General features: G+C 55.4%; 2 protein-coding genes across 2 annotated transcripts; one reads left to right on the top strand and one right to left on the bottom strand.

The window, feature by feature from the left end:
• Positions 1–2,364: 2,364 nt before the first annotated feature.
• On the top strand, positions 2,365–8,158 carry Pold2 (DNA polymerase delta 2, accessory subunit). The gene is made up of 11 exons (XM_038348986.1): positions 2,365–2,402; positions 3,634–3,903; positions 5,335–5,456; positions 5,626–5,749; positions 6,025–6,139; positions 6,232–6,430; positions 6,651–6,731; positions 6,875–7,032; positions 7,247–7,374; positions 7,584–7,685; positions 7,937–8,158. Exons 2-11 carry the CDS (start codon positions 3,636–3,638, stop codon positions 8,089–8,091), a joined length of 1,452 nt encoding a protein of 483 aa, XP_038204914.1. The 5' UTR covers positions 2,365–2,402; positions 3,634–3,635; the 3' UTR covers positions 8,092–8,158.
• Positions 8,159–8,248: 90 nt separating this feature from the next.
• Aebp1 (AE binding protein 1) lies at positions 8,249–17,856 on the bottom strand. The gene is made up of 21 exons (XM_038348973.2): positions 17,357–17,856; positions 15,502–15,843; positions 15,018–15,089; positions 14,829–14,900; positions 14,615–14,725; positions 14,472–14,540; positions 13,780–13,857; positions 13,347–13,427; positions 13,211–13,264; positions 12,497–12,606; positions 12,286–12,425; positions 11,913–11,997; positions 11,673–11,817; positions 11,484–11,569; positions 11,138–11,261; positions 10,704–10,900; positions 10,426–10,605; positions 9,873–10,224; positions 9,653–9,792; positions 9,464–9,563; positions 8,249–9,082 (listed from the first exon to the last, which is right to left on the bottom strand). The coding sequence occupies exons 1-21, from the start codon at positions 17,601–17,603 to the stop codon at positions 8,481–8,483; spliced, it is 3,387 nt and encodes a 1,128-aa protein (XP_038204901.1). The 5' UTR covers positions 17,604–17,856; the 3' UTR covers positions 8,249–8,480.
• Between the last annotated feature and the right edge of the window lie 1,721 nt (positions 17,857–19,577).

Genomic DNA, 19,577 nt, shown 5'->3' with positions numbered 1-19,577 from the left:
GAGCCATCTCTCCAGCCCCCTCGACACCTTCTTCTGGCCACCATGGACACCAGACATGCATGTGGCACACAAACCTGCATACAGGCAAAACATTCATATATATAAAATAAATAAAGAAATCTAAAATAATTTACTTTTAAGAAAGCTATTATTTAAAAACATTTTGAGGGCTGGGGAGTCTGTTTCTCCTTCCATCTTTATGTGGGTTCTGGGGACCGAATTCAATTGTCAGACTTGTGCCTTTACCCACTAGGCCATTTTGGCAGCCCAAGGTTAACTGTATTTACTTTGTCTTGACCCCTGACATTGGTGATTTCTCTAACTGGTCTTCCCAAAGTCAGCCAATTATTCCCAGAGTTATCAAAAGAGCTCAGCTGGCTAAGGGTGGTCCTTCTATATTCAATGATTCTCCCAGCACCCATTACCAGAGAACAGGAAGTGGCCTCAGGTAAGGGACACGTTTTCTAGAGTCTCTTCTCAGACAAAAAACCAAATGGAGGCTAGAAGAAACGTTAAGGAAACAGTTAATGAGAGCAGAGTTCAGGGAAAGGATGGTTTGTCTTATAAGACAAAATGGTAACTGGAGGAAAACAAGGAACCAGCCACAGAGTTTGTCCTTTTAGGCTTCCGTTGAGGTGAGTTCTGGCCAGGATGATGTGAATGAGCCCACACCCCACCATCTCAGACAAACCAAGAAACAACCACCGTCTGTGGCTGTTGGTTTAACTTCACAGTCAGCGGAAGGCTGTTCTGCACAGCCCCAAGCTCAAAATGGCTGTGTGAGGTAGGAAATAGCCAAGCACACCTATGACCACCATGGGCTTTCTTTTTAGCTTTGGGCCAGGGTGGCACTGCTAGCTGTCTGTATCCTCACTAGCCTTTGGCTTCTGTCTGCTATGAACTCAGAAAGAAAGAGATGGGGGGATGGGAAAGAAGGGAAAGAAGAACACAAGAAACAGTTAACAACCGGGCAGTGCCTGCCTTTATCCCAACACTCAGGAGGCAGAGGCAGGTGGATCTCTGTGAGTTCAAGGCCAGCCTGATCCACGTAGTGAGTTCCAGGACAGCTAGAGCGCTATGTAGGAGACCTTGTCTCAAAAAAAAGTACAAAGTATAGTGACATTTATGTATGAAAATGTCATAATGAAACATTATTTTATATGCTAATTTAAAAAGTATTACTCAGGCCGGGCGGTGGTGGCGCACGCCTTTAATCCCAGCACTCGGGAGGCAGAGGCAGGCGGATCTCTGAGTTCGAGGCCAGCCTGGTCTACAAGAGCTAGCTCCAGGACAGGCTCTAGAAACTACAGGGAAACCCTGTCTCGAAAAACCAAAAAAAAAAAAAAAAAAAGTATTACTCAGAAACATTAAAAGAAGTCTTCACCCTCCACCCCCAAATCACAGTATAAAAGAAACGGGACAGTATGAGCCATTCAAGGGGATAGAAAGACATCACAGAAAGGCCAAATGGCTGACTTGACAAATTATTTGACACAACTGTGTCACCAGGAAGGGTCTCATCTGGGCAAGGCAGGTGGCATAAATGTGGGCATACTGAGGGCTAAAGCTGCTGGTCCAGAGGAATTCCGACCGCTCACAACCATCTGTAACTTCCAGGTCCAGGGGCTACTGTGCCCTCTTCTGGCCTCTGAGGATGCTGCACTCATGTAGGGCACAAACATACATGCAGACAAAACACACACATAAAATGAAAACCAAAAAAAAAAAAAAATTCACCAAGCTAGAAGAAAATTACCTTAAATACTAAGTTTCAGAGTGAGAAATTAGGTCCAGTGTTACTAATGAAGACTGCTGCACTTGAAGCAGTCCGGGTGTCAGTGTGAACCCCAGCTTTTGATCACTAGCTGAGTGATTGCTCTTTGCCTCAGTTTCCCTGCCTGTGATGATGGAATAGCTCATGCTTGAAAGGGAATCTGAGAAGTAGGTGAAGTAACGCCTGAGGATTCAGAAGCTTGCACATTTATTATGAGCTGCTTGTTAGCATAGGCCTTATGAGGGCGGAGTGAGAATCACGGTGCAGGACAGAGTGGGAGGGAAGCTTCACACACCCAGGAGCCACTAGGCCACCAGAGTCTGGCGAGAGATGAGCCAGATGGAGAGTCCAGCAGCGGCACACCCTATGCAACAAGCTCACAAGCAGAGGCCCAGCGGCAAACACGCGTGCGCAAGAAACGCAGCGCGGGCTGGGGGTGGAGGGAGGCACGTAGTCCAGGCAACAGGAGGCGTGGCTCCGGGTTCCCTGGGCCTCCAGAGGCGGGGCACACGGGGATTGGCCGGATGAGGCGTGCGGCGATGGGCGGGGCTGAGGCGGGAGGCGATTGGCCGAATGAGCCGATGGGCGGGACGGGCGCGCGGAGATTGGCGGGATGCGGCGCGGCGCGGTGAGTGTACCGCTAAACGGGTTTAACGTGGGTGCTGGGCCGGGCGGGGGGCGCGCGGGGCCGCGGGCTGGGGGTTCGGTGGTGCTTCGGATTGCTGAGTGGGCCCGAGCTGGGGGCGTCTGCTGCGGGGCGGAGCGGGGCGAGGCACCCGCCGTCTCCGGCTGGGGACACCGTGTGGGCCTCTGCCCATCCCCGTGCGTGTTCGACTTGTATTTAGTTCACTTGTGCCCTTTTGGCAAATTCATTGAGTCCGCTTCCTAAGCCAGAGTTGCGCATTATAGGAAATAGAGCCAATTAGAATTTGAACTTTGTATTAGCTGTACTACAAAAGTAAAATGAGAAGAAAGCTGTGTTCAGAACTTGCTACGCTCAGACTGTTGTCATTTCACCAATGCAGTGGAAAATGTGTTGAAGCACCCAATACTATTTACTGAAATCCTCCGTGCATCCCCCGAGCACATCTTAATTGGGCTTGTTGTGTGACCGTTGTGCAATACCTCGTTGAAGAAAAAAAAACAAAACTCTGCCTTCCTGGAACTTAGGGTACACTTGGAGGAGGCAAAGTAAATATGCTTGAGAAGACAAAGGATGCAGACAGTTGGCGTGGCAGATGTAGGAAATTAGATGTGGGGAGGTGAATTTTGAGGAACGACTTGAAGGGGAAGAACCAGTGAGCCTGGGAGGCACACAGAGTAACCAGGTCTCCGCTGGAGCCCCTACCACACATGTGGTAGGGACACTTGGAAGGAGGAACAGGTGGGAGGGGAGGACCAGCCGGCCCAGAGTTGATCTTACAAGTAAGAACTTGGGGCTTTATTTGCTGAAATAGCAGCCATCGGAGAGTCTTGAGCAGAGCAGGGACAGCTCTATGTTTTCTTTTTATCACTAATTATATTACGGCAGGCTCCTTCGACGATGCCTGGCAGCGTTCCCAGAAGTAGGGTAGTTTCCAGGGAAGTGGGTGAAGGCAGATCAATAATTCTATTTGAGGGTATGCTGAATTTGATACCCTGGAAAGTGGGTAGAAATATGGAGAAGGTAATGACAAAGTTTGGAGCGAGCTCCGGGTTTTATCTGATTAAGTCTATAGGGTGACATCTCCAGACACACGTATGCTCCCCTCCTTTCTCGGCGCCCATCGGATGCAGTATGGGCAGCTTGGTTGGGACGCCCTGGGAGCTGCTCTGGGTTCAAACAGGAGTTGCAGGGATGCCTTCCTGTGTCTCCGCAGTGATGCTCCTGAGCCTGGACACAGCTGCTGGACAAGCCAGAGGCACTGCCATGTTTTCAGAGCAAGCAGCACAGCGGGCGCACACTCTGCTCTCCCCGCCGTCGGCTAGCAATGCCACCTTTGCCCGAGTGCCTGTGGCAACTTACACCAACTCCTCACAGCCCTTTCGACTGGGAGAGCGCAGCTTTAGCCGTCAGTATGCCCACATCTATGCCACCCGCCTTGTCCAGATGAGACCCTTCCTGGTGACCCGGGCCCAGCAGCACTGGGGTAAGCTTGGGGTATGCTCGTCCCAGAATTGGGGCTTTTCTCTAACCCATTAACACTTTCCAGTTACCGTGGAAATGGCCTCTTTAGCTCTCTGTTGCTTCTTAAGATAAGAATGAGGATTAAATTTACCTGCGTGGTTAAAGTTAGGTTTTGTTCAGAGGCTGATGTGAGGTAAGGCCTGAGTTCTGGCAATGAACAGCTATTTCCTATCCTAGTGAGAGGGTCCCTTATCATGATAGGCTGGGCACCAAAAGCCTTGGTCTTTGAGGGATGGACTGCACCCAAGCCATAGCAGAGCCGCAGGTGGGGATTTGGAATCTGTTGTTTCTGTTGGCATCCGAGGCTTCTGTGTGGTGCTCTAGTCCCCCTTCCTGCTGTGGAATTGCCTGCTCTCTGGGTGGAGCTCTGAGGAATGTTCTTGGCTGTTCCGGGGCATGAGTGTGGTTCTGGCCCAGCCCCCACTTCACCCTGCCTCCTCAGCAATCTGTTCTAGGATTGGGTCTGTGCTGATGAATCCCTGGAACTTTCTGGAACTGGCATTCTTCCTGTGCAGCTTGGCTTTCCACATCTTTCCTGCTGAGCACAATGGGATGGGCATTCACATGCATTCTGTTTGCCTCCTGGGGGCTCTGAATGGCAAGGCTGCTAACTCCACAGGGAAGAGAATGAGACCAAGGTGGGGGTGACATGAAGTGGGAAGTGGAAGATGTATTTTCAGAGGTTGGAGTACTGAGCAGAGCAGGGGCTGGCACATAAGAACCCAAAGTCTTAGCTTGGCCTGGTGGCACACGTCTTTAATCCCAGCACATGGGAGGCAGAAGCAGCTGGGTCACTGTGAGTTTGAGGCCAGCCTGGTCTACAGAGTGAGTTTGAGGACAGCCAGAGCTATGTAGTGAGACACTGTCTTAAAAAAACAAAGAGAAGGGTCTGGAGTCGTAAGGACATGGTAGTTGTCAGGACAAGCATGTGACTGAGATGTAGGTAATGCGTTTCGCAGTTGCTTCCTGTGGCCATGGTAATGAAGTGTTGTAAACAGGGGACTTAGGACAACACATACTTATTCTCCCATGGTTCTGCAGGCCAAATCAGGTTGTCAGCAGGGCTGGTTCCTTCTAGGGGCTTTAAGGTAGCTCCTTCCAGTTTCTGGTGGTTCCAAGAGTCCCTGGGATTGTGCCTGAACCACTGCAGTCTCTTTCCTGTCTTTGCACGGCCTTGCCCTGGCCTTCCCTGCCTCTGTAGATGCTTGGCACCAAGGTCCCACTCCACCCAGTCCCTTTATCCCCTCTGGTGGACCCCCAGGCTCTCCCTCCTGGCAAAGGCTGGGAGAGCAGCACTCCGTGAGCCCCAGTAAGTGCCCTGTGATAGAGCTGGGCAGCAGGGTCCTCTGGTGTTGTCAGTGGGATCTCAGTCTGACTCTGTGCCCTCATCCAGGCAGTGGAGTCGCAGTGAAGAAGTTGTGTGAGCTGCAGCCTGGGGAGCAGTGCTGTGTGGTGGGCACGCTCTTCAAAGCCATGCCGCTCCAGCCCTCCATCCTGCGGGAGATAAGCGAGGAGGTGAGCCCTACCACCCTGGTGCGCCAACCTTGTCCCGGTGGATTGAGGCTGGACCTCTGACTGTAGGGGTTAGTAAAGCCAGTCCAGGCAGGCAGGGATGTGGTGCCACTTCATAACATAGGAGCTATGGCAACCTGGGCTCTAAGACTGCCTTCCATCTGTCCCTCAGCACAACCTGATCCCTCAGCCTCCTCGGAGCAAATACATCCACCCAGACGATGAGCTGGTCTTAGAAGATGAACTGCAGCGCATTAAACTGAAAGGCACCATCGATGTGTCAAAATTGGTCACAGGTGGGAGCCCAGAGGGGTGGGGACCCGGCAAGGGTGTGGATGGGGAAGCCTGTGAATTACAGGCTGCCTCCCTAGAGGCTTGGGAAGTAGATATGGGTTCACGTGGTCAAGGGCTGCCAGTCCATGGAGGATTATCTCGGAGATCAATCTTCCTGTCTCCATTCAAAAGCAGTGAGCCCGAGGAGACATCTAATTGAGGCTTCACTGGAGTGGCTGAGGGGTGGCCTGGAGGCCCACAAAGGCTACCTTGGGGTTCTGACTTCAACTTCCCTCAGGAACGGTCTTGGCAGTGTTTGGCTCCGTGAGAGACGATGGCAAGTTTCAGGTTGAGGACCACTGCTTTGCAGACCTGGCTCCACAGAAGCCTGTACCCCCTCTTGATACAGACAGGTGAAGCACCCCACTCCGGCACCCCAGTGTCCCTGTGGGAAGGAGTCTCCTCCTCCTTCCAGCAGCCCATAAGACCTCACCATCCTCTGCAGGTTTGTGCTGCTGGTGTCTGGGTTGGGCCTGGGCGGAGGTGGCGGTGAGAGCCTCCTGGGCACCCAGCTGCTGGTGGACGTGGTGACAGGACAGCTTGGGGACGAAGGAGAACAGTGCAGTGCTGCGCATGTCTCTCGAGTCATCCTTGCCGGCAACCTCCTCAGTCACAATACCCAGAACAGAGATTCCATCAATAAGGTACGGAGTTCGCCTGACTACTCAGCCTGGCCTGTTAGCATGACTGGGCCTGCTGCTCCAGGGCTGCCCTCATAAGGTATGGGAGCCAGGGTGGAGTTCAGGACCTGTGCAGTCAGCCCCTGTCTACCTTTCAGCAGGTAGAGATACCTGCTGCTGGCCTTTGCCTTTCTCAGAGCTAAGGCACTGAGGGCCCGGCCACATCCTAGGTCTCTTCTCCCAGGCCAAGTACCTCACCAAGAAAACCCAGGCAGCCAGCGTGGAGGCAGTCAAAATGCTGGATGAAATCCTACTGCAACTGAGCGTGAGCAGCTTGGGAAATGGCAGGGCTGTGGGAACCCAGCTGGTGAAGCTGCTGTCGGATGGGAAAGGGAAGGTAGGGTGGGCAGAGTCGTAGGGGTGGGGCCTCTCGCGGCCTACGAGCTCCCTCTGCCTTGTGCCCTCCAGGCCTCGGTACCTGTGGATGTGATGCCAGGCGAATTCGATCCAACCAACTATACACTCCCACAGCAGCCCCTGCACCCCTGCATGTTCCCACTGGCCACTGCCTATTCCACGCTGCAGCTGGTCACCAACCCGTATCAAGCCACCATCGATGGAGTAAGGTAGTCAGCGTGGCACAAGACATGGGGACGAAGTAAGCCTGGGAGGGTACAGGACTGCAGAAGGCCCTCCTGGCATCTGTCTACCCTGCAGGGTTGGCTTGGGCATCCCCATGAGGCTATCGGATAGGATCTGAGATAGTCTTTGTGACTGGGTGGCAGTGTTACCCCCCCCCCCCCCCCCCAGGCCACGGTCAGCAGAGCCTTCCTCTTACAGGTTCCTGGGGACATCTGGACAGAATGTGAGTGATATCTTCCGATACAGCAGCATGGAAGACCACTTAGAGATCCTAGAGTGGACCCTGCGGGTCCGTCACATCAGCCCCACAGCTCCAGACACCCTAGGTATCTGCTCAGTTACACTTCAGAGAAGCCACTCTGGAATCATAATTTTGTCCACGGCCAAGGCCTGTATAATTGCAGACTAGGAGCATAAAGCCCCTAGCATCACTGGTCCAGTATCACCAGGCACTTCTGTCACAGTTGGGGTGCTGTTGCATTCAGTGAGAAGGGGGACACCTTAGTGGGCAGCTCAACAACAGGTCTTTCTGCAGGGTGTTACCCCTTCTACAAGAGTGATCCGTTCATCTTTCCGGAGTGCCCCCATGTCTACTTCTGTGGCAATACCCCCAGCTTTGGCTCCAAAATCGTCCGAGGTAAGTTTTATCTTTGGGGGCTCCAGACCTGAGTCATCAGAAACAACATTGCCTTACCTGGGTACAAAGGTCCCTACAGGATAGGCACTATGTGTGGTGGCGATTGTGTTAAGGTATGTGGAGTAGCTGACTGGAGAGGGGCTGAGGTGGACCCGAGCACATGGTACAACCGTGGCTGCCATTTCTGGGGACGTCCCTGAAAGGCAGGTCCTACCCAGAACCTCAAGCCGGCCCCGTGTGTTGTCTTGCAGGTCCTGAGGACCAGGTGGTGCTGTTGGTGGCCGTTCCTGACTTTAGCTCTACACAGACTGCCTGCCTGGTGAACCTGCGCAGCCTGGCCTGCCAGCCTATCAGCTTTGCAGGCTTTGGGGCGGAGCACGATGGCCTGGGGGACCTGGGTCCCTGAGGCAGCTGGGCCACTCACCCTTGCTGCAGGAGCCCTGTAAATAAAACGTGCATTTTTACAGATCTAAGCCTTGAGCATCTGGGCTTGTGTGGGATGGGACTGACGGGAGCCCCAGCAAGCCAGCCTCCTCTCCCGCTGGGCAGAACAGTGCCGTGGGTGCCATGAGTTTGTTTTATTGCTGTGACCGTGGCTTCCTTGCCTGCCCTCCCCAAAGGTTGGCAGGTAGAACTGGAGTTTCTGCATAGACTCTGGCTTAGGAGTCCTGGTGGCCTTGATGTCCCACACTGTGGAGGGTGGCCCACCCAGGGGGACCTCCGATGGCTAAGTGTCAGCCAGCATGGGCTTGGGAAGTGCTGTCTTAGTTTGAATTGGGCACTGGGATCCTAGTCTCAGAAGTCCCCAAAGTTCACTGTGTAGGTCTCCACCGTCGTGAATGGAAATGTGGGGCCCGTGTCCATCTCCTCTTCCTCCTCTACTTCCTCCTCCTCCAGCTCAGTCCCATAGTCTGTCCCAAACTCTGTCACTATTTCTGTGTAGGTCTCAGTCTCTGACTCCTCCCAGCCTGCAGTGGTTGTAGGTGGAATTTCCCAGGGCCTCCAGGTAACACCTGGAGTAGGGCCTGGTGTAGGGGAAGAAGGAGGTGTAGGGGAAGGGGTGGGGCTTGTGGCAGGGCCTGTGGTAGCATTAAGGCGGCGCAGCCGCATCTGTTCCCTCATCCGGAGCCGGTATTGTAGACGGCGCTGCTGCATGCGCCGCTGCTGGGGGGTCATGGGTCGTGAGGGGTCGATGCGGAAAATAGGCCGGTTCCCATTCATAGCCAAGATCTCCCGAATGCGCTTCCAGTTGGAGCGAGCCAGGATGAAGTTGCACTGGGTGGCCCCAATGTCATAGTCCACGTTGCAAGTCTTGGCACTTGAGGTGTAGCCCTCTGCGTGGGCCGTCACACGGTACTCACCCGGGTTGAGGATGCGCCAATAGTCACCTCCACTTGCTGTATAAAGAAGATAGGCCTGGTTGTCCCAGGGCCTTGCCAGCTCTGCCCTCTCCGATTCCCCCCAGGCCCAGTTCTCCCAAGTCCTGGGCAGGCCCAATACCTCTGGCAGAGTGCAAAGGACCCTCTGGGTCCTGGGTTGCTATACAAAGCAGGCTTGCCTTGCTACTTGGGGAGACTTGCTACTACTTTGGAAGGACAAGGTCCCCATCTGGGAAGGCAAAGCTATACACACATAGCCAGGTGTCATGACACTAGCTTTACAACCTTAGTACTCGAAGCAGGGCTTGAATTCAAGGCCAGCCTGGGCTATGCAGAAGTTCTAGGCCAGCCAGAGGTACATGTCTGGGATCCTTAAAAGAGGGGGGAGGGGCTGAATACCTGTCTTCACACCATGGTTGATGCCATTCACGGAGATGGTAGCATTGGCAATGGGAATGCCTTGTTCATCTGTCACCACACCCTTAATGCCACGGTGCACCTGCAAAAGGGAGGTGTGGGCGCACATGGAGATTCCTTGTCCACACTCCTCCCAAGCTTCAACCTCCTGTGTAGCCCAGGCTGCCCCACCTGCTCCATGAAGGTGAGCAGCGCCTCCTTGTTGTTCTCCCACTCGCGGGGCAGCTCACTCTCGTGAGGGAACTTGTCACAGCCCAGGTAAATAGAGAGCTCCAGGCAGTTAGTATGCAGGTAGCTGAAGTCATTGATAGCTGGACAGACAAAAACAGACCCGCGGTCATCCCCTCCCCAGGCTACACACCTTTCCCAAGCTCTCCCCAGGAAGACTTACTCCCAGACCGAGGATTCCACTTGGCCCCGTTGACAATGCCCATGCCGCTGGTGTAGTCCTGGGCCTGGCACCCTCCCCGGTAGGGCTCGGTCATGGTGAGATGGGCAGAGGCGAAAGAGATGGCCAGCCAGCGGAAAATGGCGTGATCTGGGGTCTCCTGGGCCTCAGAGCCCTCATAGTCATCTTCTCCACGGGCAGCTGCCATCGCTGCGGCCAGCAGCTGCTCCTGGCTAGGCGTACGAGCCATGTCGTAGGGGTAAGACACAAGTCGCTCACCACCGTTCAGATTTGCACCCAGCACGAAGGGGTTCTTCTCCATCCAGGAAATGATGGCCCGGACTTCTGTGGATACCTGGAGATGTGTGGCAGAAGAAGCCATATTCCCCAACATCTGTGGAACCCCACACTGATGATGTACTTCTCACATCCTCCCCGTGTCCCTGATTCTTCCTCTTGCCCTCCAGGGTCTCAATGCCTCCACCTCAGCTCCCTATCGGCAACCCCCCCTCCACCCCAACTGCCACCACTCAGCACAGCAGGACCTGTTCCTCACCGTGGCATCTGGGGACAGGTAGCGTTCAGGGATTGGCAAGTTATTGTTGGGGACCCTGTAGGGGACCCATTTCTTTTCCTCAGCTGCCCAGAGCACAGAGTTGAGATCTGGGAAGTCCTCAAAGATGTCAAAGCCCTCCTCAGTCCACAGCCCCAGTGCCCAGTTCCCAAACTCTGAGCCCTGCAAGGAAAACCATGGGTGACTATGGGGTGGTAAGTCAGGGAAGGTCCACCCATGCCTCCGATCTCTACCCACCACTTCTGAGCCCCACAACCCACCATCTGCGCAGCCACCTCGTAGCCGTCTGGGTTCAGTGAAGGTACCAAGTGGATCCGCGTGTCCTGTACCAGGCTGCGCACCCGGGGGTTCCCGTCGCGGTACTCGTGGCACAGGTACTGCATGAGCAGTAACAGGAGCTCTCGGCCGAGCACCTCGTTGCCATGGATCCCAGCTGTGTAGCGGAACTCAGGCTCCCCTGCAAAGACAGGAGCCACAGCAAGCACTTAGCCCAGCAAGGCCCAGATACACCCAAAGGGTTTGGGGGCAAATGATGCTTGTGGGGCTCAGCAAGGCGGGCCTGGGTCCCCTGGAGTCTCCAGGTCAGGTACCAGATGGTGAGTGCTATATAACACTGGACAGGCCCAGCAGGAGGGAAGCAGTGCAGGAACCCTGCGACTCTAGGCATTGGCAAAACAATGTCCCAGGCCCTCACCCAGCTCGTGCTCCCCAGGGTTGTCCGAGATCTCCATCGCGTAGATCTTGAGTCCCCGTGAACTCTTGCCCAGGCTGTAGGTGCGGGTAATTGTGGGGCACTCCTCATTCACCATCTTCATCAGCTGGCAGGGAGAAGACATGTCACTGAGTTATCTTCCTGCTCCCCTGACGGGTTCTATGGGAAGGGCAGGTAACTCCCGTCCCTCTCAGATGACCAGGTACTAGTTCTTTCCCTAAAGCAAGAGGTGGCCGATACTCCTTAAAGGGAGATTATACCTTTGGAATAGTAGGGACACGTACAAGCTCTCTTATATCCCATCCCAGCCTGTACTGTGCCTCCTAACCTGGCGCATATCCTTATAGCTGTGGTGCCGGAAGTCCAGGCTGTCAGTGGTTACCACCTCGTTCTGTGCATAGTAGCTGTGGACAGCTGCAGAAAAGCAGGTACACAGGGCCTGAAGCAGATGCTCCTTGCTCCAGACCCAAATCACATTGTGGCCACTCCAAGCCACAGCCAGCCCCTCTTCACTCACGGGTCACAGGGCAGCCTAGCACCTCCAGCCGCATGCACAGGCTACCATTCCAGGTGAGCGGATAGATGCGAATGAAACGGGCAACAACTGGCTCGGGGAGCTCACTCAACACAGGCGTGTCCTTGTCCACATTCCCATGGAAGGTCTGGAGAGAAACGGGCCTCTGTGTAGTACCCTGCTCTCCCAAGGGCCCACCCTGGCCCAGACAATGAGGGCAAAGCAGAAGACTCGGGCACCCACCATCTCCTCATAGCCATTGGTGTACATCACCCAGGTCTGGCTGTCGTTGCTGAAGCCCACAAAGAAGGTGGTCACAAAGTCATCACTGTGGAGCAGACACAGCCAAGTAAAGCATCAGCTATGCAGTGGAGCATGGCCTGGACCTCTGGACCCAGATTCTCTGTCTGGTCATTCGCCGTGACCACTGCAAAGCTTGTCTGTCCGTCTGAACATGCAAACCTACTAGCTAGGACTAAGGGGCAGGTGCATGGTTGACCTCTCATTGATTTTTCTGGCCTTCCTAGTTCAGGTCAAGGGCCATCTGGAATGTCCCAAACGGGACTCAGAGCCATGCTAGAGTCCCTGCCCACTACCTAAGAGCCCATCTACATACTGGATGGTGGAATCGCGGCCTTGGGTAATGACGCCTGTGAACCGAGTTGTCCTCCTGGTGTCCACCTCAATCCACTGGGTCTGCGACTCGTCCTCAGCACACCACGCCCCGTCGTAGTAGTCATCTTCATTGGCGCCAGCCTGTTACAGGGGATGCTGAGCACAGGCAGGGGACCCTCGCCCACCGCAGGATGGACCGTCCATTCACCCACCTGCATGTTGAGCCGGCCCCGCTGAGCTCCCAGGCCATGGCGCAGCATGGAGGAGGCACGGATCTGGTTGTCCTCAATGCGGTGTGATTCCATCCCAATAGGTGGGCACTCTGCAGATGCACGGCCTGGGTCAGCGGCTCACGCTCAACCTCCCTTCACTAGTCCAGAGCCAACAGGCCTACAGCCAATGCCCCTTACATGGGGGTGCCAGTTAGGGCATTTGTATAGCTATGACTCTGAAGACTGCTGATTCCACCCATCTCCAGTGGGTTCAGAGCAGGCCAGGAGCCAGTATGACCCAAGCCTGTTTCCCCTGCGTTAACTACCATCTGAAGAATGAGCTGATGGTGCCCAAAACTTATGATAAATTCCAGCGACTTCACCCAGATGAAGCCCTTTGTACATGGCTTCAAAATGAAACCTATAAAGGCAGCTGGAGATCTCCCTTCCTCCCCCAGGCCCCGCCCCCATCCCACCATCACCCAGCTGCTGGACACCAAGAAGTTCTGCCCTTCCCCACCCCCTAAGCAGGCCAACCTCAGGTCAGAGCACAGGTACAGCTGAGTAAGGCTGTCTTCAGCTCACTCAGGGGTTCTTCCACGTGCTACAAGAATCTACCGTGGGATAGGTTTCTGGGGGTCAAAGTTACACCAAGAAATCTGGTCCAGTGTGCAGTCCTGAGTGGGCCATCACCTGACACCTGGCCCTACTCACTGATTTTCTCCACTGGGGCCCACTCCTCTTCCAAGTCCTCGCCCTTCCGGGGTCCTGTAAACAAAGGGAGGGGTTGAAGCCAAGGGCCTACAGCGGCAACAAGTCAAATGCTACACCATGGAGACTGGCCACAAACCTTTGTGGTCCTTGTTTTTCTCCACAGCCCACTTGTCCTCCGTCTCCTCCTTGGGGTTACTGCCCTCCTTTTTGGGTTTCTCTGGGAGCATGTAAGATAAGAGAGGCCAGTCAGGTTAGCCCTGGGCCTGGAGTAGGGATAGCCAGGCTGAGCAGGGAATACGTGGAGAAGGCTGTCAGGTTGAGCTAGGGGTCTGTGAAGGTCAAGCTGACCTGAGAGCAAGCAGGAGGGGTCGGGCTGAGCTGGGGGCATGTGACGGAGTTCAGGCTAAGCTGGGGACATATGAGGGTCAGGCTGACCTGAGAGCATGTAGGGAAGGGTGAGTCTGAGCCTGGAGCATGCAGATAAGAATCAGGCTGAGTGGGAGGCTCATGGAGCAGACACAGTGGCCTCAGAGGCTGGCCTGCTACGGTGTCTGCCTGGTCTCACTCACTCAGCTCCTCCTTCTCTTCATCCACCTCTTGTCCAACATCTGGCTTCTGTGGTGGAGGATGGGGGAAGTAATAGTCCACTGTGGGAGAGAAAGCCAGGTTTAGGTGTCCTGGCCTCGCTCCTGACTTCACAGGAGCTCACAGGGTAGGCCTGATCAATAGGGGAGGGAGACGAGAAGGGAGGAGGACAGGCTAAGACTGAGGTCACAAACCTGGTGCAAGTTCTGCCTATGGGAAGGAAAAAAATCAAAGATGCGCAGAGATATGCCTGAGCGCCAGGGCACGGGATATGCCTGGGTGGCAGCTAGCACATGTGGCCAGGAGAGGGCAGGCCCTGAGATCTGGGCTGAGGCCAAGGGCTGGAGTCATTAATAGTAACACAAGGGCAGGGAAATGGTAAGGACTGTACAAGGCAAGAGCCCAGAAAGGAGATCTGAGTGATCCAATGGGATCTGGGAAAGGAGAGCACCGAGGGCAACAGCCCAGCCCTCTGGAGAAGGCAGTGAGCTGGCAGGAAGCCTGCTAGAGCCCAGGGTAGGGAGGGCTGGGTCCACATATGGTAACAGGCCTGAGGCGGAGTCCCAGGGACACCCCTATTGGAGGCAAGGGCAAAGTCAGGAGCCAGGAAGGGAGGCAGAGAAGGCCCGTGTCCACGAGCCTGCATCCCTTGGACTCTGGGATACTAGATACTCACTGTCGTCATAGTTGGGGATCAAGTAGCCATCCCCATAGTCAGGAGGCAGCAGGGGCTGCAGAGGTGGATCTGTGGGGGTAAGGTGGAGGTGAACTAGGGTCTCTCCCCTGACCCTGAGTCCCCTCTACTGTCTCCCATCTTACCGACTTCCTTCCTTTCTTCTGGCTCTTCGACCTTCTCCTCAAGGCGCTCTGGCCAGAGCCTCCTCCTGCTGGGTGTTGGTCTGGGCTGCTTCTGGCGCCGGATGTATTCAACTAAGGAGGAAGCAGATTCTAAGTACCCATCCTGGGTGCTTAGGTAGGAACATCAGTGCCCAGGCCAGAGTCTAGTCCACGCCCACGCAGGGGTCCTACTCACAGTCCTCATAATCCTCCCTCTCTATCTGGTCATTGTAGTCCAGCGTGGGTGCCTCGGTCTCCTCCTCTGGCTCTGAGGGGAGACGACAGTGGCCTTCTAACAGCCATACCCAGGTCCAGACCAAAAAGCCCGAGTCTAGTAGGGCTGAGTGCTGGCCACCCTGAGACCGAGATGATGACAGCTACTCACCTGGCTGGTGTTCCTTGGCCTCCACCTGGGTCCCCTCTCTTTGACCCTGCCAGGTATTTGGGAAGGTTCTTCCTACAACACAAGACCCAGGAGCGGATAAACAGGGGTGCCTACCCGGACCACCTTGAGAGCTTAAGACAGCAATGCTGGACCTGCGGTACCCTCCTAAGGCCACAGCTCACTCCCGAGGAAGCATAGGCACTCTGCTGGTATACCCTGGGGCTAGAGTGCTCCACTGCCTGCCGGGTGATGGCGGGAAGCTTACTTCAAAGCTTACTACAGGTGGGACCAGGGGACAGGGTTCTCCACCTATAAGCTCCCAAGCTCTCTCCCTGCCCAAGTGGCAGCCTTAAGAGAATTCATTGATAAAACCACCAAGTTCGTGACAAGGCCTCAAAGCTTCCTTATCTTAGGGTCCCAGGGATCTCTCCTCATTTCTCCATGTCCTCAAAGAAGTCAGAACCCCTGGGAGCCTGTTACAAACCTCTCTCCTGGGGTAGCTCCTCAGGGCTGGGGTTAGAGGGTGGGGGTAGTGGCCACTCCAGGGTTTCTAAGGGGGGCACAGTTGAAAGCCTCTTCCCTGCCGAGGGCCTCTTAGTGGCCTTGGGTGGCTTCTCCTTGGGCTTCTTGGTGGCCTTGGGTGGCTTCTCCTTGGGCTTCTTGGTGGCCTTAGGTGGTTTCTCCTTGGGTTTCTTGGTGGCCTTGGGTGGCTTCTCCTTTCCCTTCTTGGGAGGCCTGGTGGACCCCTCCACAGGTTGTTTTGTAACCTTGGGGCCTTTGTCCTTCTTTCCTTTCTTCCCTCTGTCTTTGTTCTTTTCTGCAGGGACTGCCAAGGATGAAGATGTGGGGTTAAACAATCAGAGCCCATTCTGTGTGCCCAAGTGGCTCTCAGAATGCCCACAGCCTGGGTACAGGGGCACTCGCCCGCCCCTGGTATAGATCAGGAAACTGAAGTTAGCCACTTGCTCAAGTGGCAGACTGAGATCCATGTCCAGGTTTCCTCTCTGCACACCTCGAGCCCTCAGCATCAGCTCTTGGCTGCTCTGAAGGCTCGGCATGGGGCACGATATCTAGAGAGACACTGCCATCTGCCAGAACTTCCATGGGGGTCCCTCACAATCCACCTTTTCCATGTCTGGTTAGTCCTGGAGCACAGTTCTTTCCAGGCAGGGAAGGCACAGGAAAATGCCTGAAGGAGCAAGGCTCCCCTAGCAAACTGCCAGGCAAATTAAAGGGCATGGCTTGGCCTCTGCTTAAGGGACAAGATGAACTTCAAAGAGGCTCTCGAGTCAGGCTGGGGTGTAGTTCAGTACTAGAGCAGCCCCTGGTGTGTGCAAAGCCTTGTGTCTGATTCCCTAGCACTGCACCAAAGGAGGAAGGTGACAGGCAGACAGGCAGGCATGACTTGAAGCCTAAAAGGAAGGCCTAGGGTAGGTTGCGAGCCAGAACCAACGGAAGGCCCTGGGGACCACATCAAGGACCGAGGGACAGGTAAGTAGCTCCTAGCTGGCTCATCTCAGAGAAGTCTAGTAGCAGGGGCCACCCTCCCAGCACCCTGAGAGCTGCAAATACTGCAGAGAATTTAATGGTGGATGGGAAACAGAACGGCAGTACCTGCACCACATGGAACACTACAAAACACGCAGCAAAAGCCCTTGCAGCCATGTCTAAGCCTTGACTGCTGCAGGCAGAGCGGTTCAGGGAGGTGAGGGGTAGGGGAGAACGGACAGACCTACAGCAGTCCGGGCCAGAGGGGGAGCTGCTGACCTCAGGAATGATGAATGGTGCCTTAGAGTCTCCTGGGAGAGAGATCACAAGATCCTCTGCCACCCTCCAGAGGGCCATGAAAAACAGCCAAGATTTACCGACATCTGGTTACGTAAGAGGCTCCAGATTTCATGCCTTGGTGATGCTATCACCTCGGCTAGTTCTGACCATCTCAGACTACCCACTTTCACCTGGAAGTTTGGAGAACAGAGGTCTTCCGCATCCCCCTCCCCTGCCTGTGTGTTCCTGTGGGAGGGGAGGAGGCAGACTTGCCACTAACAGACTAGTGCCAGTCTGAACGGGGGAGGTGAAACACAATTCCCTTCTGGCCCAAACCTGCATCCTCGTGAGTCTTGGACGACTGGATCCTCAGAATCGCAAAAGCCCAGTGCCACCCTGTGTTGGACCTCCAGGCCTCGAAACTCCTGGCTAAAACTGCCGCCTGACACGGAGTTGCCTTGTATAGTTCTGGAGAGCACTTTCGCACCGGGCATCATGGGAAGTGGCCAGACCCTCCAACGCCCCTGTATGCTCACCTGAGGCCATGGCCTCCCTCGCCTCCAGGTTCTCACCTTCTGCGTCTGCCCGAACCTTGCCCCCTGCCTTGGATTTGCGGGCACGCTGGGTGGGCACTGGAAGTGGCTGGGATTCCACGTCGTCCTCCCGGGGCGGGGACTGGGTCTCCAGCTCCGAAAGGAAGCCTTCGAGGAACTCCTCGATCTCGTCGTCCGTCAGCACCGTCTGTGGGCTCCCCCCGGGGCACAGCGCCAGCAGTGCCAGGAGGCCGCAGAGCAGAGGTGCGGTGCGCACCACAGCCATGGCTTTAGGCGCCCGCGGGAGCGGAGTGGGCTCAAGCAAGAACTTGGGTGGCAGGGGCGGTGCCCCGCGTGGGGGCGGGAAAGGGCGTGAGGGACCCTGAGGAGCAACGTGGGCGTCGAGGGTATCCAAAAAGGAGTGGGAGAGTCAGGGAGGGCAGGGGGCTCTGGGAGAGGTTCTGGCGGCCCTGGGCGCTCCTGCCCCGCGTGGCCAGCTCTCACGCGGACCGCCCTCCAGAGTGCTTGCGACGGCCTGGCCAGGGCGGGGGCTTCGGGTTTCCGGAGGGAGAGGAGGAGGAGTCGGCCTTGGACCGGGGGCTGTGGGGGAGGGAGGCGGAGCAGTATGGAGCCCCAACTACAAGCAACGTCTGCGCCCAGCTTAGAGGGTCTGGGTGCCGGGCGAGTGGGGGAAGGAAGGCCTGGGAGGAGCGACTACAGAGAAGTTATGCGGGAGGGAGTGTGCAGGGTCTAAGGAAGCCTCTGCGCTACCTGTTGTGCCCTCTGCTCCGAGCCTCCCAGCTTGCTAGGAGAGAGAGGGAGGGAGGACCCCCAGGGTACTGTCAACCCACTCCTTCCCACTCTCTGGAGGTTGGTTCTTCAACGCGCATCACCTGCTGCGTGCAGGTGCAGATGTCACTTTCGTGCAGTTGTCACCAACATCCCAGGTCTTTGGAGCCAACCACTGTCCACAACAGAAAAGACAGCCTTGTGAGGATTCACTTTTTTGAAAGGGGTTGTGAAAAACTGCCCTCAGCAAGCCAGCTGCTGTCCTGGAGCTAGGAGCCCCACTTAGAGCTCAGCTCTCAGGTCCCAGTGTGGACAATTAGTTCTTTCTTTCCTTTCTCTAACCAGGAGCCCCCCCCCCCACTTGCTCTTCTTAAGCAAGCGCGGATACTACAGCAAGAACTGGTCCCTGACGTCTATCCCATCCCTGCCCTCCTAGCCAGCTGATGTCGGCAAGTGACCTCAGAGTCCACAACTTACCTAGTATGCATATTAACCGGATCATGTTGTGTTGTGCCTGGCACATATGGTCAACACTTGCATCCCACGGACTACCGGCCCTCGTCAGTGCTGTCCCCAACACCCACCCCAGGACAACTCTCTCACAGCTAGGCCTCCGCAGAAGTGACTTCAGCTTGGCGGTAGCAGCAAGGGTGAAGTGAATGAAGCAAGTCTCACCACTGTCCTCTGCTGAATCACCATGCTCAGGATCAGTTCTGGGAATTTGCACCCACTCGGGTCCAGTGTGTCATGCTGGGGAGGCCACAGGGTGCACGAGGGGCCATGGGATGTCACTTCCTTAGGAATGGGTCATACTTGGACTGAATTTCCCTGGATATTCTCTGCCAGGGAAAACAGAAATCATTTCAAAAATGTAAAACAAAAAAAAACCCCAAGGTTTAGAGAGCCTTGTCCTCGGCCTCAGTGAGTCACGAACAGGAATGTGAGCAGAATATCTGTGAGGAGCTGGGCTCAGGAGCTCTGAAGGTTGAGGCCTCCACACTGAGAGTCTGGGAAGGTGGACAGGGAACACTATGCTAGGCTGCTGGTCCTTCCCTAAGGAGCCCTTTTCGGGAAGTTCTTCTGACTTGGGCCCATAGTTCTGGGGCAGGGGGATAACCAGAAGTCAGATCCAGTGAGGAGAGCCCTCCACTCTACCGAAGAGCGAAGAGCGTAACATCTAAATCAAACGTCTGGAGGGCACAGCCAAGGCCAGTTGAGGAAGCCGGAGGCTGGTGGCTCCCAGGACCAAGAGCGCTCAGAGGATCCAAGGCACTCTGTGTCCATGTCCAAGTGTTTGGGGAGTGGGTGGGGATAGACAGTTTGGTATCTCCTCTCCCCTCCTGACTCCAGCCTTCCGTGTGAATGTAACATGGTCTTCTCGAGGGATTGCACAGCAGAACAGCCTGAGAGACGGGTGGTGTCCCTCAGTGCTGCAGAGCGGGCAGGAGAATCCCTGAGGAAGCGCAGGCCC

The sequence above is a fragment of the Arvicola amphibius genome, chromosome 1 (assembly GCF_903992535.2).
Source record: "Arvicola amphibius chromosome 1, mArvAmp1.2, whole genome shotgun sequence".
Taxonomy (NCBI): Eukaryota; Metazoa; Chordata; class Mammalia; order Rodentia; family Cricetidae; genus Arvicola; species Arvicola amphibius.
Note: the sequence above shows the minus strand (reverse complement) of the source record. Positions and strands in the feature narration are given on the sequence as shown.